The 16,482-nt window shown below is 42.8% G+C and overlaps 1 protein-coding gene across 2 annotated transcripts in view; it reads right to left on the reverse strand.

The window, feature by feature from the left end:
• The window catches only part of CTBS (chitobiase), a 302,603-nt gene that overhangs the window by 45,448 nt on the left and 240,673 nt on the right, over positions 1–16,482 (reverse strand). For both annotated transcript variants that reach the window (XM_044085766.1, XM_044085765.1), the window contains exon 6: positions 11,569–11,730. In XM_044085766.1, coding sequence (XP_043941701.1) covers positions 11,569–11,730 — 162 coding nt within the window. The remainder of the gene's footprint in view (positions 1–11,568; positions 11,731–16,482) is intronic.

The raw sequence follows: 16,482 nt of genomic DNA on the forward strand, positions 1-16,482 counted from the left end.
CCATGCGCCCTGGACCGTCCTGCCCTGATAATGCCCCCCCACCCGATCAGGGAGGCATCCATTGTCACCGTGGCAACTGGGGGGTGGGGACAAAGGGTCTGCCCTGAAAAAGCGGAGGGGAAACCATCCACCAGGAGAGATGATTCTTGCAAGAAGGGGTTATCAAAATATTGTGAGTCATTGGTAGCTGTTGAAAGGACTACTGAGAAAACCGCATCCACTGAAGGATCCTCATGTGGAAGCGGGCTAACGGGAGAAGAAGAATAGCCGCTGCCATGAGGCCTAATGCTTTCAATACTAGCTTGACTTGAACTCTGTTGGGCTGAAAAGTACAGTTTTGTACCTACCATAAATGTAGATGTCCGAACTGGATAGCATCTGCAGTCATAACAAGTGGATTGTCCTGTCGTCAGGCAGCCCTGCAGTCGGCCGGATTCCAAAGTCCGGGTCCGGCTTCGGCTGATGTCGCACTCCACCCGACGTCATCTCTGCTGGTCTTCGGGTATAAAAGCATCAGCCGACGCCATTTTCCTCAGTGTTTCTTGCCCCAGATGCCAGTAGCCCTCTTGCAGGGTAAAATTTGGATAGATGCCAATGTTTCCAAATAGATAGAGGTAAACACAACAATAAGCATATATGTACATATATACAAACAAATACACCATAAAGACTCCCCAACAGCTAGCTATTAGGAGGGTAAACACCCTAGGAGTACCACAGAGGGAAGGAGGGAGGGTAATCCTGACTGCAGATGCTATCCAGTTCGGACATCTACATTTATGGTAGGTACAAAACTGTACTATGTCCTTCATGGATGCATCTGCAGTCATAACAATGGGTAGAATACCATAGCCAACTAGGGGAGGAGGACAAAGGTAGATTATGGTGTGTTTAAGATCCCTTGCAGTACAGCAGTGGCAAACCCTGCTCGGGATCTGGAATAAAGAGGCAAATTATAATGCTTGGCAAATGTATGCACGGAGGTCCAAGTAGCCGCCTCAATAATGTCTTTGGTTGCCACTCCTCGTAAGAAGGCTGTGGTAGTGGCTGTTGCCCTTGTAGAATGAGGTCTTATGTTCTGTGGAATTGGTTTTCCATGGAAGGAGTAACAGTATCGTATGCAATTTCCTATCCATTTGGAGATTGTCTGTTTGGAAATAGCTTTTCCTTCCCTTCCTGTTGCATAGGCTACAAAAGTTGGTCAGTCTTTCTGCTATTTTTGTTCTGTCCAAGTAGTAGCGTAGCTGTCTATGTACATCAAGGTATGCAGTATTCTTTCCCTCTGTTTTGTGGGTTGGGAAAGAAGGAAGGTAGGTGGATTGCCTGGTTTAAAGATACTCTGGATACCACCTTAGGCATAAATGTAGGATTAGTCCTCAAGGACACTCTATCTTGGTGGAAGATTAGGAAGGGTTGCACTGCCATTAAGGCCTGTAGTTCGAAACCCTCCTTGCTGAAGTAATTGCCAGTAGGAAAGCAGTTTTCCATGACAGGTGTTGTAGGTCTGCTGTTGCTGCTGGTTCAAAGGGTGCTAGTGTCAACTTTTCTAGCACAAAGTTTAAGTCCCAAGCTGGTAATGGTGGTTTCCTTGGAGGTTTTACATTCTTGATTCCTCTGAGGAACTGCCTGAGCAAAGGGTGCGAAAAACAGGAGGATCAAAGCTGTATTCTGCTGAAATAGCTGATGCATGTATCTTGATGGAGGAGTAGGACAGGCCTGAATGAAGAAGTTCGCCAGATACTCCAGAATGTTAGGCATATCTATGTTTGACACATCTTTTCCTCTTTCGGTACTCCAAATGACAAACCTTTTCCATTTTCCAGCATAGTTCTTTCTTGTTGAAGGTCTGCGTGCTTCAAGAATAATGTCTTTAACTCTTTGGGAAAGTTCTGGATTAGCTGCTGCTATGTGATGTTCCATGCAGTCAGTTGCAGCGTTTTAGGTTTGGATGTATGATGCTGTAGTTGTTCTGAGTTAACATCAAAGGCATCAGGGTATTGGCCACATGTTGTTCGAGACATGCTCTTCAGTAGTGGGTACCAGTGTTGTCTTGGCCAGTTTGGGGCTATCAGGATTATCCTTGGACGTTCTTCCTTGATTTTAGTAGTACCTTGTGTATCAAAGGAAGAGGAGGGAATGCATATGCTGTTAGGCCTTTCCAGTTGAAGGAGAGTGAGTCCACTTTCCATGCTAGTGGGTGGAATGTCCTTGTGCAGAATTTTTGAGCTGGTGATTGAGAGGTGATGCGAATAGGTCTATCTGTGGCATTCCCCATTTCTTTGAGATGGTCTTGAAGATGTCCGGGTGCAGCTTCCATTCGTGGGCATCAGTGGTTCTGCTTAGTATGTCTGCTAGAGTATTGTCTTTCCCGGTACAAATATTGCCAGTAACTGAATGTTGTAGATGAGTGCCAGGGTCCACAGCTCTAAGGTCATTCTGCATAGGGGTATGAATGAGTGCCTCCCTGTTTGTTGATGTACCACATGACTGTGGTGTTGTCTGTCCTTATCAACTGGCCCTCTTTGAGGAATGGTTTGAACTTTTGGATTGCCAGTTTTACTGCCAGCATTTCTTTTAGATTGATGTGCAGGTGAAGTTGATCCTGTGTCCACAATCCTTGCACGCATTTGTCCAGCATGTGAGCCCCCCATCCTAGGTCTGAAGCGTCTGTTGTGATGGTCTGGCTTGGTTGACATCTGCGGAAGGGCAGGCCTGGGTTTGACTGGCATGCCTGAGCCCACCATAGGAACTCCTGTTTTGAGCATGGAATTAGTGGGATTTCTGTTTCTAGACTGTGTCTGTGTTGGGACCATAAATTCTTTAGGTACCACTGAAGTTTCCTCATATGTAGTCTGGCAAATGGGACCAAGATTATGCATGATGCCATGAAGCCCAAGGCCTGTAGAAATTTTCTTGCTGTTAACTTGTTCAGTTTTGTTAGTGCCAAGAAGTAAAGAGGAAGTTCTTTTGTTTTTCTGTAGTCAGGAATGCCATTTGTTGTACTGTGTCCAATTCAGCCCAAGAATGTCCTTGTTTGGGATGGTATCAGCCTTGACTTTTGTAAATTGACTGTGTATCCCAGTCCTTGTAGCAAGTAAATGACCCTTTGTAAGTCTGTTGTCAGCTTGCTTTTGTTGTCCCCTTGTAGCAGGCAGTCGTCCAGGTATGGGTAAATTTGAATTCCCTGTAGTCTGCAATGGGCGATTACTGATGCCAGGCATTTTGTGAATACTCTGGGCGCAGTAGATAAGCCAAAGGGCAATGCTGAGAATTGATAGTGCTCTGATCCTGCAAGAAATCTGAGGTATCTTCTGCAGATTGGTCGAATTGGGACGTGCAGGTATGCCTCCTTGAGATCTAGAGTTACCAGCCAAGACTCCTTGCCCAGCATGGGAAGAAGTTGCTGTAGGGTCAGCATTTTGAATTTTGGGACAATGATGTATGTATTTAAGGTGGACAGGTCGAGAATTGGTCTCCAACTTTTTCATTTCTTGGGACTAGGAATAGTCTGGAGTAGAACCCCTTTCCTTGTTCTGCTGTTGGCACTCTTTCCACAGCTCTCATGTTTGCTAACTCCATTACCTGGCGTAGAGCCTCTGTTTTTTGATTTGGAGGTAGATTTGGCATTCCTCTTTTGACTGGTAAAGTGTGGAAGTGAAACCGGTAACCTTGATCTATGGTTTGTAAAATCCACTTGTCTTTTGTTATGTAGTGCCAGTTCTTTGAAAATAAGGTTAACTTTCCGCCTAGAGGAGCTGCTATTTGTTCCCTGGTAGGCGGATTTAGGATTAAGTCACTGTGGTTGTGCTGATGTAGTGGCAGTGGCTGTGTCTGTGCCTCTGTTGTTACCTTGCCACTGTCGTCCTCTGTAGGCACCTCCTCTGGATTGGTTTCTGCCTCTGGAGCGTCTATTCCTGCCCCTTTGAAATTTTGTGGAGTCAGGAAAGGACCAATTTTTGGCAGGCCAGTTCCTGCTAAACCTTGGGGTTGAACCTGCAGGAAATCTTTAACAGTTTGAACAGATTTTGCCTTTTCTTCAATTTTCTTCATAACCTGCTGGGCAGGTGTACCAAACAAACTTGTCTTGTCCATAGGAGCATCTAGCAACTTAGCTTTAACATGATCCGGTAAAGTTTGTTCCTTTAGCCATGCATGTCTTCTTATCACTGTGCCTGTCATGGCTGATCTAAATGAAGCCTCCAGTGCATCATAGCCACATTTTAAGGAATGGTTGCTAACCTGTTGTATGTTATTTACCATCTCTAATACATATTTCTTATCAAGAGATTCATCAGTAGTTAGCTTTTTAGTTAACTGATCAAGCATAAACTCTTGGTATTGTATCATGTGAAACTGACAGTTTAAAGCTCTAGCTGAGAGAGTAGCTGAAGTGTAGACCTTTTACCCCATCTGTCTAGTGACCTTGCTTCCCTTTCAGAAGGAATAGGGTGTTTAGCTGTGGGTGCGGCTACTGCCTTGGGACCCTGGGATATAGTTTCTGGGTCTGCAAGAGGGGCCTTGTAAAGGTGGTGATGAGTATCTGGCACCCTGTAAAATCTGTCTGGTTTGGCAGGGGCTGGGGGTAAAGAATCTGGAGCGGAGCAAACATCATTGAAAGCATCATCCACCACAGAGAGAACAGGAGGTATAGCTAAGGGCCTGTGCTGTGGGAGGTGCAGAAAGGTCCTAAGTCTTTTTCTGGAGTCTGAAAAATCCTGTTGCTGCCATTGGAACTGTTCTCGCATGGCATGCAAGGTTTCCCCAAAGGAGAATTCTTCTGGTGGGAAGCAGCTGGAATGGATTCTTCAGCATCAGAATCTTCAAAATTGGAGAAGGGAGCCTCAGGCTGGTCAGTTATGTCTGATTCATCATCAGAAGACACTGGCTCAGGGGGCTCTGCCCTAGGTCTCTTCTCTGGGGGCTGAGAGGCCCTGTCTGGGTGAGATTGAGATCCTCTAATTAAAGAAATTAAATCTTCTGCCAAAGAAAGCATTTGAGAACTAGAAGAGGGCCTGGATGAGGGGGGTTTAACAGGCACTGATTTAGTAGTCTTGGCTGCTTTAGCCCTGGCGAAGGCCTTAATGGACATGGCTGCTGGAGGCCTAGCAGCACCACGTGCTGGGGTAGAGACATCCAAGGGGATGGTGTCTGATAAGTCAACCACCGTAGTGGGTAAAATTTCTGAGGTCGATTCAAGAATTGTAGCAGGGGCCTCAGTTGTAAGAATAGGTTCAGCTGTACTTTGAGCAGTTTTCTCGGTTTCGGCGAAACCGAGACACTCCTGGTTTGCTTTGCCGTGGTTTCGGCGAAACCGCGGACCGAGTGTCGGTCTTTATCTTTGCGTTTTTGGAAGATTGGGTAGTCGGAGGATCCGGCGGCATAATGTACGCAAAATCAGTACCGAAAAACTGTTCTGCAAACTCCGACCGACGCCTAAGCGTGTCGGTTGAAAGAGGCACAGGCGAACAGGCTGCTACGTCGTGGGCTGGGCCTAAACAAGGCAGACAGTAAGAGTGGAAATCTTTATGAGGTATTTGTTTCCCACAGGTTAAACAATTGTTAACTTTTTCTGACATCGGCTGAGGCAAGAAAGGGTCCCCAACGGGTACTTAGCTTTAGAAGTCTTGTAGTATTCGGTAGAAGTAATCTCTGGATCCGACCGACCGGCACTTGCGAACAGCTTCTGCTTGGTATACAGCGGCAAGAAAGACTGCGGAAAATGGCGTCGGCTGCTGCTTTTATACCCGAAGACCAGCAGAGATGACGTCGGGTGGAGTGCGACATCAGCCGAAGCCGGACCCGGACTTTGGAATCCGGCCGACTGCAGGGCTGCCTGACGACAGGACAACCCACTTGTTATGACTGCAGATGCATCCATGAAGGACATCAGGGACTGAACATTCCGCCTTATGTCTGTCACTCTCTGAGGTGGTAATGTTGCAGACATTTCTGTGGTGTTTAATACAGCGCCTATAAAGTTTATACATTGACAAGGCGACAAGGAGGACTTTGCAAAATTTATAGAAATACCTAGACTGTTGCAAAGTTGAATAGTGTAATCCCTGGCCATTATAAGATGCTGCTTGGTGGTAGCGGAAATGAGCCAGTCGTCTAGATACGGAAACACCTGGAATCCTTTTTGTCTCAGGTGAGCCATGACCACTGCCAAGCATTTGGTGAACACCCGGGGGGCTGTGGTGAGACCAAAGGGGAGGGTTCTGAACTGATAATGACTGGCTCCCAGCCAGAAGCGGAGAAACCTCCTGGAGCGCCTGTGTATCTTTATATGATAGTACGCGTCCTGGAGGTCTAAGGAGCACATCCAGTTGTCTCTGCCCAAAAAGGGTAGAATGGACTGCAGTGTTACCATCCGAAATTTTGTCTTTTGTACAGAGTGGTTATCTGCTGAGGTCCAAAATGGGTCTCCAGTCTTTTTTGGTACCAAAAAGAATCTGGAGTAGATTCCGGATCCTAGCTGAACTGCTGGGACTGCCTGGATGACTCTTTTTGTTAACAGCTTTTTTATTTCTAGCTGAGCCTGACCTCTTTGTGCGGGTGGTACGTCTGGTAGGGGTTTTGGCGGTTGTACCGGAGGGGAAGTGAAGGGAATTTTGTAACCCTCGGACATGATCTTCTGTACCCATGTGTCTTGGGAGAGGGATTGCCAGGCTTCCAGGTACAGAGATAATCTTCCCCCGACTGCCTCCGAAGGCGGACAGTCGGGCAGCTTCTCAGGGATGCTGAAAGGGCTGGTCAGGGAAAGATTCCCTGGAACCCTGGTTCTGTGGACCCCCTCTGCCCCTAGGATGGCGTCTGTTATTATTCCCCCCTCTGCCTCTAGGGGGAAATTCACCACGTGCGGCAGGCGCGACTCCCTGTGGTTTGCGGAACCACATCTTTCCACCTCTCTGTCCCTTGGGATAAGGTCTAGAAGGTGTGGAAAAGTGGACTCCCATGGCAGAGAGAGTCTTACCAACTTGCTCGCATCTGGTGAGGGTATTCTTCACCTGAGGTCCAAACAATTCTGAACCATTAAAAGGGGTGTTGGTGAAGGACGCCTTGAAGGGATCGGCACAGTCTCAACGCAACACCTGTGCCAGCGGCCCTACTCGCTCCATTGGCTGCTTAAGAGATAAGCCGCATGGAGGAGTTAACAATGGAGTTCAGAGTGGCCAGCTGGGAGTTTATCTTGTCCTGATACCCCGCAGCAGAAGGATCCTGTACCGTTTCACCCAGCTCTTTGAGCAGGTCTCTCTGAAGGCGGGTGAAATGACAAATAGTTCAGCGATCGCATAGTAAAGATCGCTGAAGCAAATGTCCATTTGCCGTACCTGTCCATGGTCTTGGACTGTTTGTTAGGAGGATGAACGGGTACAGAAGGATCAGCCAATTCCTTCTTAGTGGCTGCTGCTACCACCATAGCATCAACTGAAATGCCTTTAGTGAGAAAGGACTTGTCCTCTGGTGCAGAAATAAATTTAGAAGGCCTCCTAGGGGTAGGTTCCATTGTATCAGGAGCTGCCCACGCCTTTCTAGCCACTACCTCCATTAGTGGGTCGAAAGGGGGAGAACACCCATGAGGTGGAAAGGTGAGATCCAAAAGCGTCAAGGTAAACAGACTCGTCCTCGGAAGGTTTGAGAGTGGACCAATTTCCCCTCTGTTTTAGGATCTCTAGGATGTCTGAAAAAGAGACATCCTCAGAGGGGGATCTGGGGGAACCCTCCGACTCATCCAAGTCGGTGTCTGACGTGACAGACTCGGGGGAGTCTATGTGCTTCCTCTTGCACTTTCTTTTCCTAGGGGGTTCCCATGAAACTTTAAGGGAGCCCTCGGAAGAGGAGGAGACACCCAAGGTGGATACCCTATGCTTCGGATCTCTGCTGTCAGGTATAGGAGGGTGGCCAGAGACCGTAACAGGCACTGTAGAGGGAGGAGCTGCAGAACTTGACCTTGGAGTGGACACTGGGTCCAGCACGCGCCTCATCACCTCGAAGGCTCCCCTATCAGATACAAAAGGTAGTCCCAGCTCCGAAAAGACCGGAAACGCCCCCGGCACCGACAGAGAAGGCTCCGAGAATTATGTCGGGGCCGAACTAACCAGAGCCGAAGCTCCGAGAGGGAGAGCGGGGTCGGACAAGGGTCCGATGCCACTCGCCCCCTCGTAGCCGACAATGGAGTCCCGGCGCCCGGACCTCTCCACGGACGGAACCAATGAAAAGGTCGGAGCCAACGACACCGGAGCCGAAGGTGGGAGTATCGGCTCCGATGTGGGTAAGGTTACGGTTCCGACAAACTCCGGCTCCGAATTCGAGAGGTGAGTCGGAGGAGGAATCGATGGCGGTACTGAAGGAGCCACTGTCTGGTGAGATGGGCTCTGGAGTATTTGGGCTAGTGCCTGAGAATTTATGAGCCTACTGACCACCCTCTCGATGTCATGATCGGAGAGCCTGGATGACCTAGATGAGTGAGCCCTAGGACTCTGCTCTGATAGGAGAGGGGATCTCGGAGCCAATCGGACAGAGTCTATCGTGGGGGATCTAGAGCGCTTGCGCGCTGTGGTCGGCTCCGATGCTGGTTTCGGAGCGGATACCACTTTACCCACCACAGATCCGGATGGAACCGATGTCGGAGCCATCTCGATAACACCAGCCCTCGACTCAGAAGCTGGAGCCGAGGGTTTGGCGGTTTTTGAAGACTTCCCAGAGCCAGACTTGGACGGGGAGTCATCAGGCTTTAAACAAGCCCCTTAGGATGAGCTTATTACGCCTCTCCTGCAGGACTCTTGAACTAAATCCGTGACAGATGGAACAAGAGTCCTGCAGGTGTAACGGCCCCAAGCAATAGACACAAGAAGTGTGACCGTCTGTCAGAGACATTTTCTAACAGCACGAGTCACACTTCTTGAATCCCGAGACCTTAGTGTCTTTGGACATAGTCCTAATCACAGCAAAACACAGTCAGTCCACACACACACTCAACTTAAAATTAGGGAAGTTAAGGGAACTGACTAAAACCCACACACACAGACACTATAAGGGGTGGGGAAACTGAGGTAAAGCCCGTAGGCCCAAAGATAAAAATAAACTAGAGAAGAGATAAAGGGCTACAAAAAGGGTGTACAGTTAGTAGGGACCTAAACAAGGGTAACTAATTGGAGAAACTACCTGAAATTTTAGTTAAATAGAATAAATCTCTTACTGACCTGAGCCGGTAAAAAAAGACAACCTCGCAGCGAAGCGGCAAATGAGATCTGGGGAGTTAGCGCATGGTATTGTGGGTTATAGGGCTGCCTCGAGCTATAGTATAGGCCGAGTCGGAGCTGATCCAGCAAGAATGAAGGCGAGAATGACAACTTAACATTGTGTGTAATTCCTAAATGTCTACATTAATATCTATTATGTCAATCTTAGACTATAGTTATACATTTAGTATATTTCTGAAATGGACACATTATCAGTGAGATCATTCTTGCAAGAATACCATTTGGTAGCAATATGGCGTGATTCTCATGACAGACTTATCCAAGGAAAACACAAGATCCACAAACTTCTATGGAAACTTAACCAAAATTTGAAGGACAAATTATTCTGCATGTTAAATCAAACTACAATGTTTATGATGGAACAGCAGAGTAGATGGTAGCACTGCTACCTCACATATCTCTCATCTGGGGTGCCTTCTGTCTAGAGTCTGCATACCATCTATGTATCCATTTTTCTTGGGCAGGTGCTGCTGTTTCATCACCTTGTTCCCACTGAATGGAAGACTTCCCCAAGGCCCTGAATCTGGCAACGCATCTCAAAACTCATATGACTACAACTGAAGTAAATTAAAATGAGACTTAAAACCAGCTGATGCTGGAAAGAGTATCCCCTACATGGTACTCAGACAGCTTCTCAGAAGGGCCTCCTATCACCTTTTTAAAGGAAGTTTCATACTTTGGAGTATTGTTTGTTTCAGCTTATTTGCACAATCAGATTACAATTTTGGAAAATACAGTAAAATATTATGGTGCCTGCAAAAGTGAATCTCAGAGAAGTATGGAAAAATAATAAATCATGGGTAACAGCACAGGACAAATTGTGCATGCACAGGTCTGCACACATTACTGCAGTTTCTCAAATGATGTGCAAAGCTAAACATTAACCCTTCAATTTAATTTACTTGTCAAAATATTAAGGAATCTGCTACAAAAATTGAAGCAGACTCTAAATCCAAACATGTTTGACAGCAAAATGAGCAGAAAAACATTCCAAGATGATGTCTTCTGGCAACATTCAATGACTACAAAGAAATTAACTTCAAAAAATGTCATGCTGAATGATTCTTGTAGTTCAGGTAGCAGAAAGAGATCAGCTCAGAGCACTACACCTAGCTAGGCAGTTGCACTTTTGACGTGAAAGGGAACCATCTGCATAATCTTTCTGGGATGAGTTTTATTCTGTTCCACACTGATCAATGATCATCATTAATATCAGTCCAAAACTGGGTAATGACTACCTGAAAATGTAAACTTTTCATGTTATTTTTTAATATTAAATATTGCTCAGGGAACCCAAGCTTTGCTCTCACCTTCAAGTTTCACAACCAAAATTGCTTTCTCTCTCGGAATTTGCGGTTGAGTTCTGCTATGGTGATGGCAAATGCATGCAAGTATCTGCCATTCAAAGCAGGATTCAGGAGGAGAGACTTTTTTAAATAAACTGTTCAGATGAGTGAAAACTCTTTGTGCATTCTGCGAAATAAAAGGTGTGAAATTGGCTTGGACTTGATTCTCATTAAAAATATATACAGATAAACTAAATGGACACAAGAAAGAAGTGCTGTCTTTTAGGGATATGAATTGGTGAGGCCATTTCATATGCCTTCCTTGCACTAAAGTAAAACCTATTTATCTTCCCTTGCACTAAGTAAAACCTATCACTATATGGTATGCAATTACTTATGAAATAATTTACATTAATACCAAAGTTACGTTATTTACACTTACAAAAAAATAAATAAAAGATTTTTTTATTAACTGTAGAAGGGTCTATATCAGAAGATCGAAGTTTCAAAACTTCAAATCGGATATGGTCGACACCATATGATCGAAGTCTTGAAACTTCAAATCTTTTAACGGAGATCCGTACAGCATGGAAAGGGAAGATGTTATTATATTTTTGATGTTTCAAGACTTCGATTATATGGTTTCGACCATATCAGATTCGAAGTTTTGAAACTTTGATAATGTAATACAGTCCCACGTATAATGCATTTACTTACTTTGCAAGGTTGAAAAGACCACTTGGACAAGAATTCCTGTTTCCAGGTACGACTCCAAAGCTTTGGTCTCACTAGCAGACTAAGATTCAGTCATACAATATTAAAGCTAAAACCATGGGGGTTAAACTGGGAGTTGCAACATAAAGTTTACTTAAAGCTTGTGCATTTGCTCTATTCTACACTATGAAATTAGACAAACTAAAGAACTCAGTACTGTGCATTTACTAAGAATTTTCTGAATTCATTAGGGAAACATGCACAACTGATAACTTTAGATGGTGTACAGTTTTAGCCATTCTTACCATGTACATGTAATATGGAGCTTTCTGAACGTTGTCCCACATTCTTCCAGAAGTCGAACTATTGAGCTGCTTCATGATCTGTTTATAAGGGACTTGTCGCCCAGCAGCATCACTACAAGGAGCCCCTCTGAATGGGACTTTTGATATTACACACTCATTCAACTGAAAAAATGGAAGGCAAACTGATTAGTTGTGTTTGGAGTACCCTTGTAAAACAGTCTCTGGTTAGCTGATTGACAGTGACATCTAGTCTGGTTACTTTTGACTTTATGAGCCCAGCACTACATCACATATTACCAAAGCAAAGTAGTACAGATCCTACTCAAGATATGTTGTAATGTACACCTGAAGAACAACTGGTCACTACGTCTAAAATAGTCAATATGTTAATGAAGTGAACTTTTGGTCCACCTAAAGGACAAAATTGACAATGAAGTCATCTTGACCACTCACAAATTCCAATCTGAAACACTGATTACTACCACAAAAAATAACTGCTTGTGAGCATAAAATCCAAAATTTCACAGAACAGAAATATACATATCTACATAATGGCACAAAAGATTGTTTTGTAATAAAACTTTGGGGTAATGGAGAGATATGGTACTTTACTGTGCTTTAGTTCATTTGTCATTTAATAGGTAGGCTACTCACATGACATTAGCTATGCTTGTTACCTTCTACAAATATACATATAGCTCTCAGGCTGATAGAAACAAATGGCAACTTGGCCTTGGAGCTGTTGCCAATTTTAAGAATGAGAAACTGAGGAAAATATGTCAAGGATTAGCGAAAGGCGGCAGCACGGTCATGAATGGATGTACGTCAGGACTCAAGAGGCAAGGCAGGAATTATTTGTGTGACGTACTTACCACAGCAGCAGATATTCATGACAGAGACTTGCAGAAATATTAGAACAGTACCGATTGAAATTTATAACAATAAAAAGCCTGCAATAATAAGGACAGAGACCTGCAGCTGTACTGTAATTAAACAGATCTGTTTTATAAGAATAGAGACCTGCAGAAATATAATGAAACAAACCTGTAACAATAGTTCAAACCAAACAATATTTATAGATATACTTATATGCATATTTACAACACATACAATTCATATTTATTCATTTTTTATACATACATTTTAAATATTGATATCACATATTATTTATACATAATTTTAATTATTTATATCTACAATTGATCATCCTATGCTTTACCTTATTTATTCACATCTGTTGCACATAGATAAACACATATATATGTCTTTACATCGCATGTGTTTATCTCTATAGATATTTATATATATACATATTTTTCACCTTTACATTAACACATGTATATTCAAATTCATGTTTTTCCATTCATTCTATCATTTGATATTTTCTTCATACATATACAACTACACACACATACATTACATTATATACACAGTTATAACACATTAATATTTATGTTTATATTATATTACATATTTATTTCCAACAAATGTATATATATATTATTATTTTTTTTTTTTTTTTTATATTTTTTTATATATTTTCATACTCATCTGTTATATCTGCAATGAATTTCATAATCATAATGAAAGATGTAATATATTTATTATTTATTTATCAATCCACTATACATTTATCAAGCATATATTTTAAATTTTTTTATCATTATCAGATGATAATATATATATATATATTGTTATATGTTTCAACTATTTTTTACATATATATTATGTCTGAACCACAAGTTTGACTTATGCCATATGAATATTTTATAATGAATGAGACAAAGGCAATGTTTTCAGTATTAGTATATTTTTTAAAATACACTTTGGATACAGTTTATTTGTTTTTAACTTGTTTAAGACGTTTTAGCTTATATGACAAATTATATTTATTTAACCAAAGGAATATGTTTTCTTTAAATATCTATATAAGAAATCTTTTTACTATTTATATAATTCATGCGTTTTAAATATATTTTCAGATACAAGTATGCATTATAGTTAAAGCATACAAACGATGAATCTAGTCTGAAAATGATTTTAACAAGTCACACTTGAAAAAGTATTTTCTAAGATGTATATTTTTTAAAAAACTGACTCTCATACAATTATCGAATTATGTATGTCAGTTTAACTAAGTACTGATTATATTACTATATAAGGGATGGTATTCCATTATGTTTGTAACAATCTGAAGAAGCTAACCTAATAGTGAAAGCGCTCATCTGTTTTTTTGTTTTTTATTTTTGTTCGTCTCCATGAAAATAAATACAAATTGGTTTGAACTATATATCTTGGAGTCCTATCGCTTGTTTGGTGAACTTGGAGCCCTATTGCTTGTTTGGTGTACTTGGATTAATTTGAATGCAGAATCGATGCTAAGCGTAGCACCCACTTCGCACACAAGGAACCACTTTGTCTTTTGGATTATTTGTTATTTGTGGTAACAGTGTGCTAATCCGACGGAAAGTTACTTTTTATGTAAGAAACCTGTAACAATGTCAGAACAAGAGACCTAGAGCAGTATTACAATAACACACAGAAGCAGTTATAATAAGAGACAAGTGTCAGTGTTTGAGACTTCTAGCAGTATTAGAATAAGAACTATGCAACAATATTAAGCTTCTAATAGCCATCTCCAGTCCAGTTTTCAAAACAGTCGCATGTGCCTCAGAATGACAGCACCGCCAAGCCTTGTGCAACTGCTCCACCAACATAAGCTGGCACAAGCCACATATTAAAGCAGTGTTTTCTCACACCGCATTGTGCGAGAAGAAACCCAGTTCTTATGGTCTGACAAAGTACTAATTAATTATCAATGTACTCTAACATTGGGAAACACACAGTGACTATATTACAAACAGCAGAATGTAAATAAAGCTTAAGAGGACAGATCAAAATCCAGAAAAGGAGTGTGTATGAGTGTGGTGGAGGGCATCCTGGATGTGTGTATGAGTGTGGTGGAGGGCATCCTGGATGTGTACACCATTAGAGAATGGGAGTGAAAAACATCAAAAACAAAACAAAAAAAAAATGCAAATGCCCACTAGCTCCAGGTACAATTTTTACTGAAAAAAATGATGGTTTTCGTCCACTCGTTTACTGCAGACTTCTTCATATTAAAAACATACAGTTCTCCAAGCACCAACTTTTAAATCTTAAAGACCACACTGCCATCAGGTGTTTGGAAAGCTACATTACATATATTAACTTCATATGTGTAAAAGTATATTTATTGCATCATAGGAGACTACTAGTCTATCGACCTGAAGGTCAATTTAAGCCTAGCCGTTTCAACCCAATGTAATATCTTAGAAGTACTAGTCAATACCAAAGACTGCATTTAGTGATGACTGCCCATGTCCAGGAAGGTTGTGGGTGCTGCCCCAGTAAGAATTTATGGTGCCCCATCCACTTGACCAGGTTCCTCTTGAACAGTGTCATAGAGGTGCTCTGTTTCACATGAATTGGTAGCCTGTTCAGATGTGGCAGACCGCTGGGATATAGACTGTCTCTCCGGCAAGTCCTACTTTAAGTTCATTAGGTTTGAGTCTTGGGTTGCACTGTAGGTCAGGCATACATCTCCCCTAAGAAGTCTATATGATACAGAGTATAGTGACAGGAGTTTACTTGGTCTGTGTAAGGCACATACTGCAGGCCCTTGATCTTCATTGTTAGAAAACTCTTGAGGTCTCTCTAATTGCTGCAGGTGCTTAGTACAGTACATGCTGAATGGGGCGCTGTACTCAATTATGGGGTGGATGAGTATATGGGGGTTATAACACCTCTCTTGCTCTCGAGGTGATGCTTTTACTAATGAAGTGAGCTATGTGGAAAGCTTTCCTTTCAACGGCATATATGTGGTGGTCTAGGTATCTTACTGCTTCATGAGTACTTAGTGTATTGTTGTTTATCTGATAATGTGAAAGGAGACTATTTGTGCAGAAGGGAATGATGATGATGCCTTTCTTTGTGTTCAGTTTGAGACCATGACTAATACACCAGTTGCTGGTCTGTGAGACGCTCCTGGAGTATACCGACCTCATTTGGCGATTCAATGATTGCACCTAATTTGCAGTCGTCTGCAAACTTGGTCAGCCAGTTTTGACCTGAATTTCTGAAAACTATATATGAAACAGTACAGCCCCCAACCCCTGTAGCACCCTGCTGGTAACAGCTCTGCTGGCTGATGTGGAGTCACCCACTTTGATAGTGTGTCCAGTTTTGTAAGCCAGTTGGAAAACCATCTTACACCAAAGGAGTGTGCATTAAGTTTGCTGAGTTTATTACAATGCCTGAATGTGGGTTTGTGTCAAAAGCCTTTACAAAGTGAAGGTATGCTGTGTACACACATCTGTCCTCATCAATGCCTTGGGTCACACTTTCAAAGAAATCCACCAGATTTAACAGGCAGGACCTGCCCTACACGAAGCCAAACTGGGTAGGATCCAGGGTTTGAAGGTCACCTATGCCTTTATTTATGAGGTCCAAAATGATATGTTCCATGGCCTTACAGATGAGGCTGGTCAGGCTTATTTACCTGCAATTCCCTGGGTCTGTTACTAGGCCACCTTTGTGGAGGGGAATAACTTTAGCTGTTCTCTATTCTGCAAAAACAAAGCCTGTGGTTAGGCTATGATTGAAAAAGGTATTTAGTGGTAATGTTAGTTCATGTTTTAGCCTGTTTAGAAAACAGCCTGGGATGTCATCTGGTCCCATAGAGTATGCGTTCTTTGCCTTGGAAAGGGCTTTGAGGACCTGCTCTTCAGATATGTAAGGCGGCGGGGGGGTTGTTGCAAGTTAAGAGAAGATAAGGGAGTGAAATTTTTGCCAAACCTATCCACTAGCAGGTTTGTTATCTCTGTGGGATCAGTGTGCATGATACCATTGGCCAACAGTTCTGTACATGCTTAC

The sequence above is a fragment of the Protopterus annectens genome, chromosome 10.part0 (assembly GCF_019279795.1).
Source record: "Protopterus annectens isolate FY-2018-M chromosome 10.part0, PAN1.0, whole genome shotgun sequence".
Classification (NCBI taxonomy): domain Eukaryota; kingdom Metazoa; phylum Chordata; order Ceratodontiformes; family Protopteridae; genus Protopterus; species Protopterus annectens.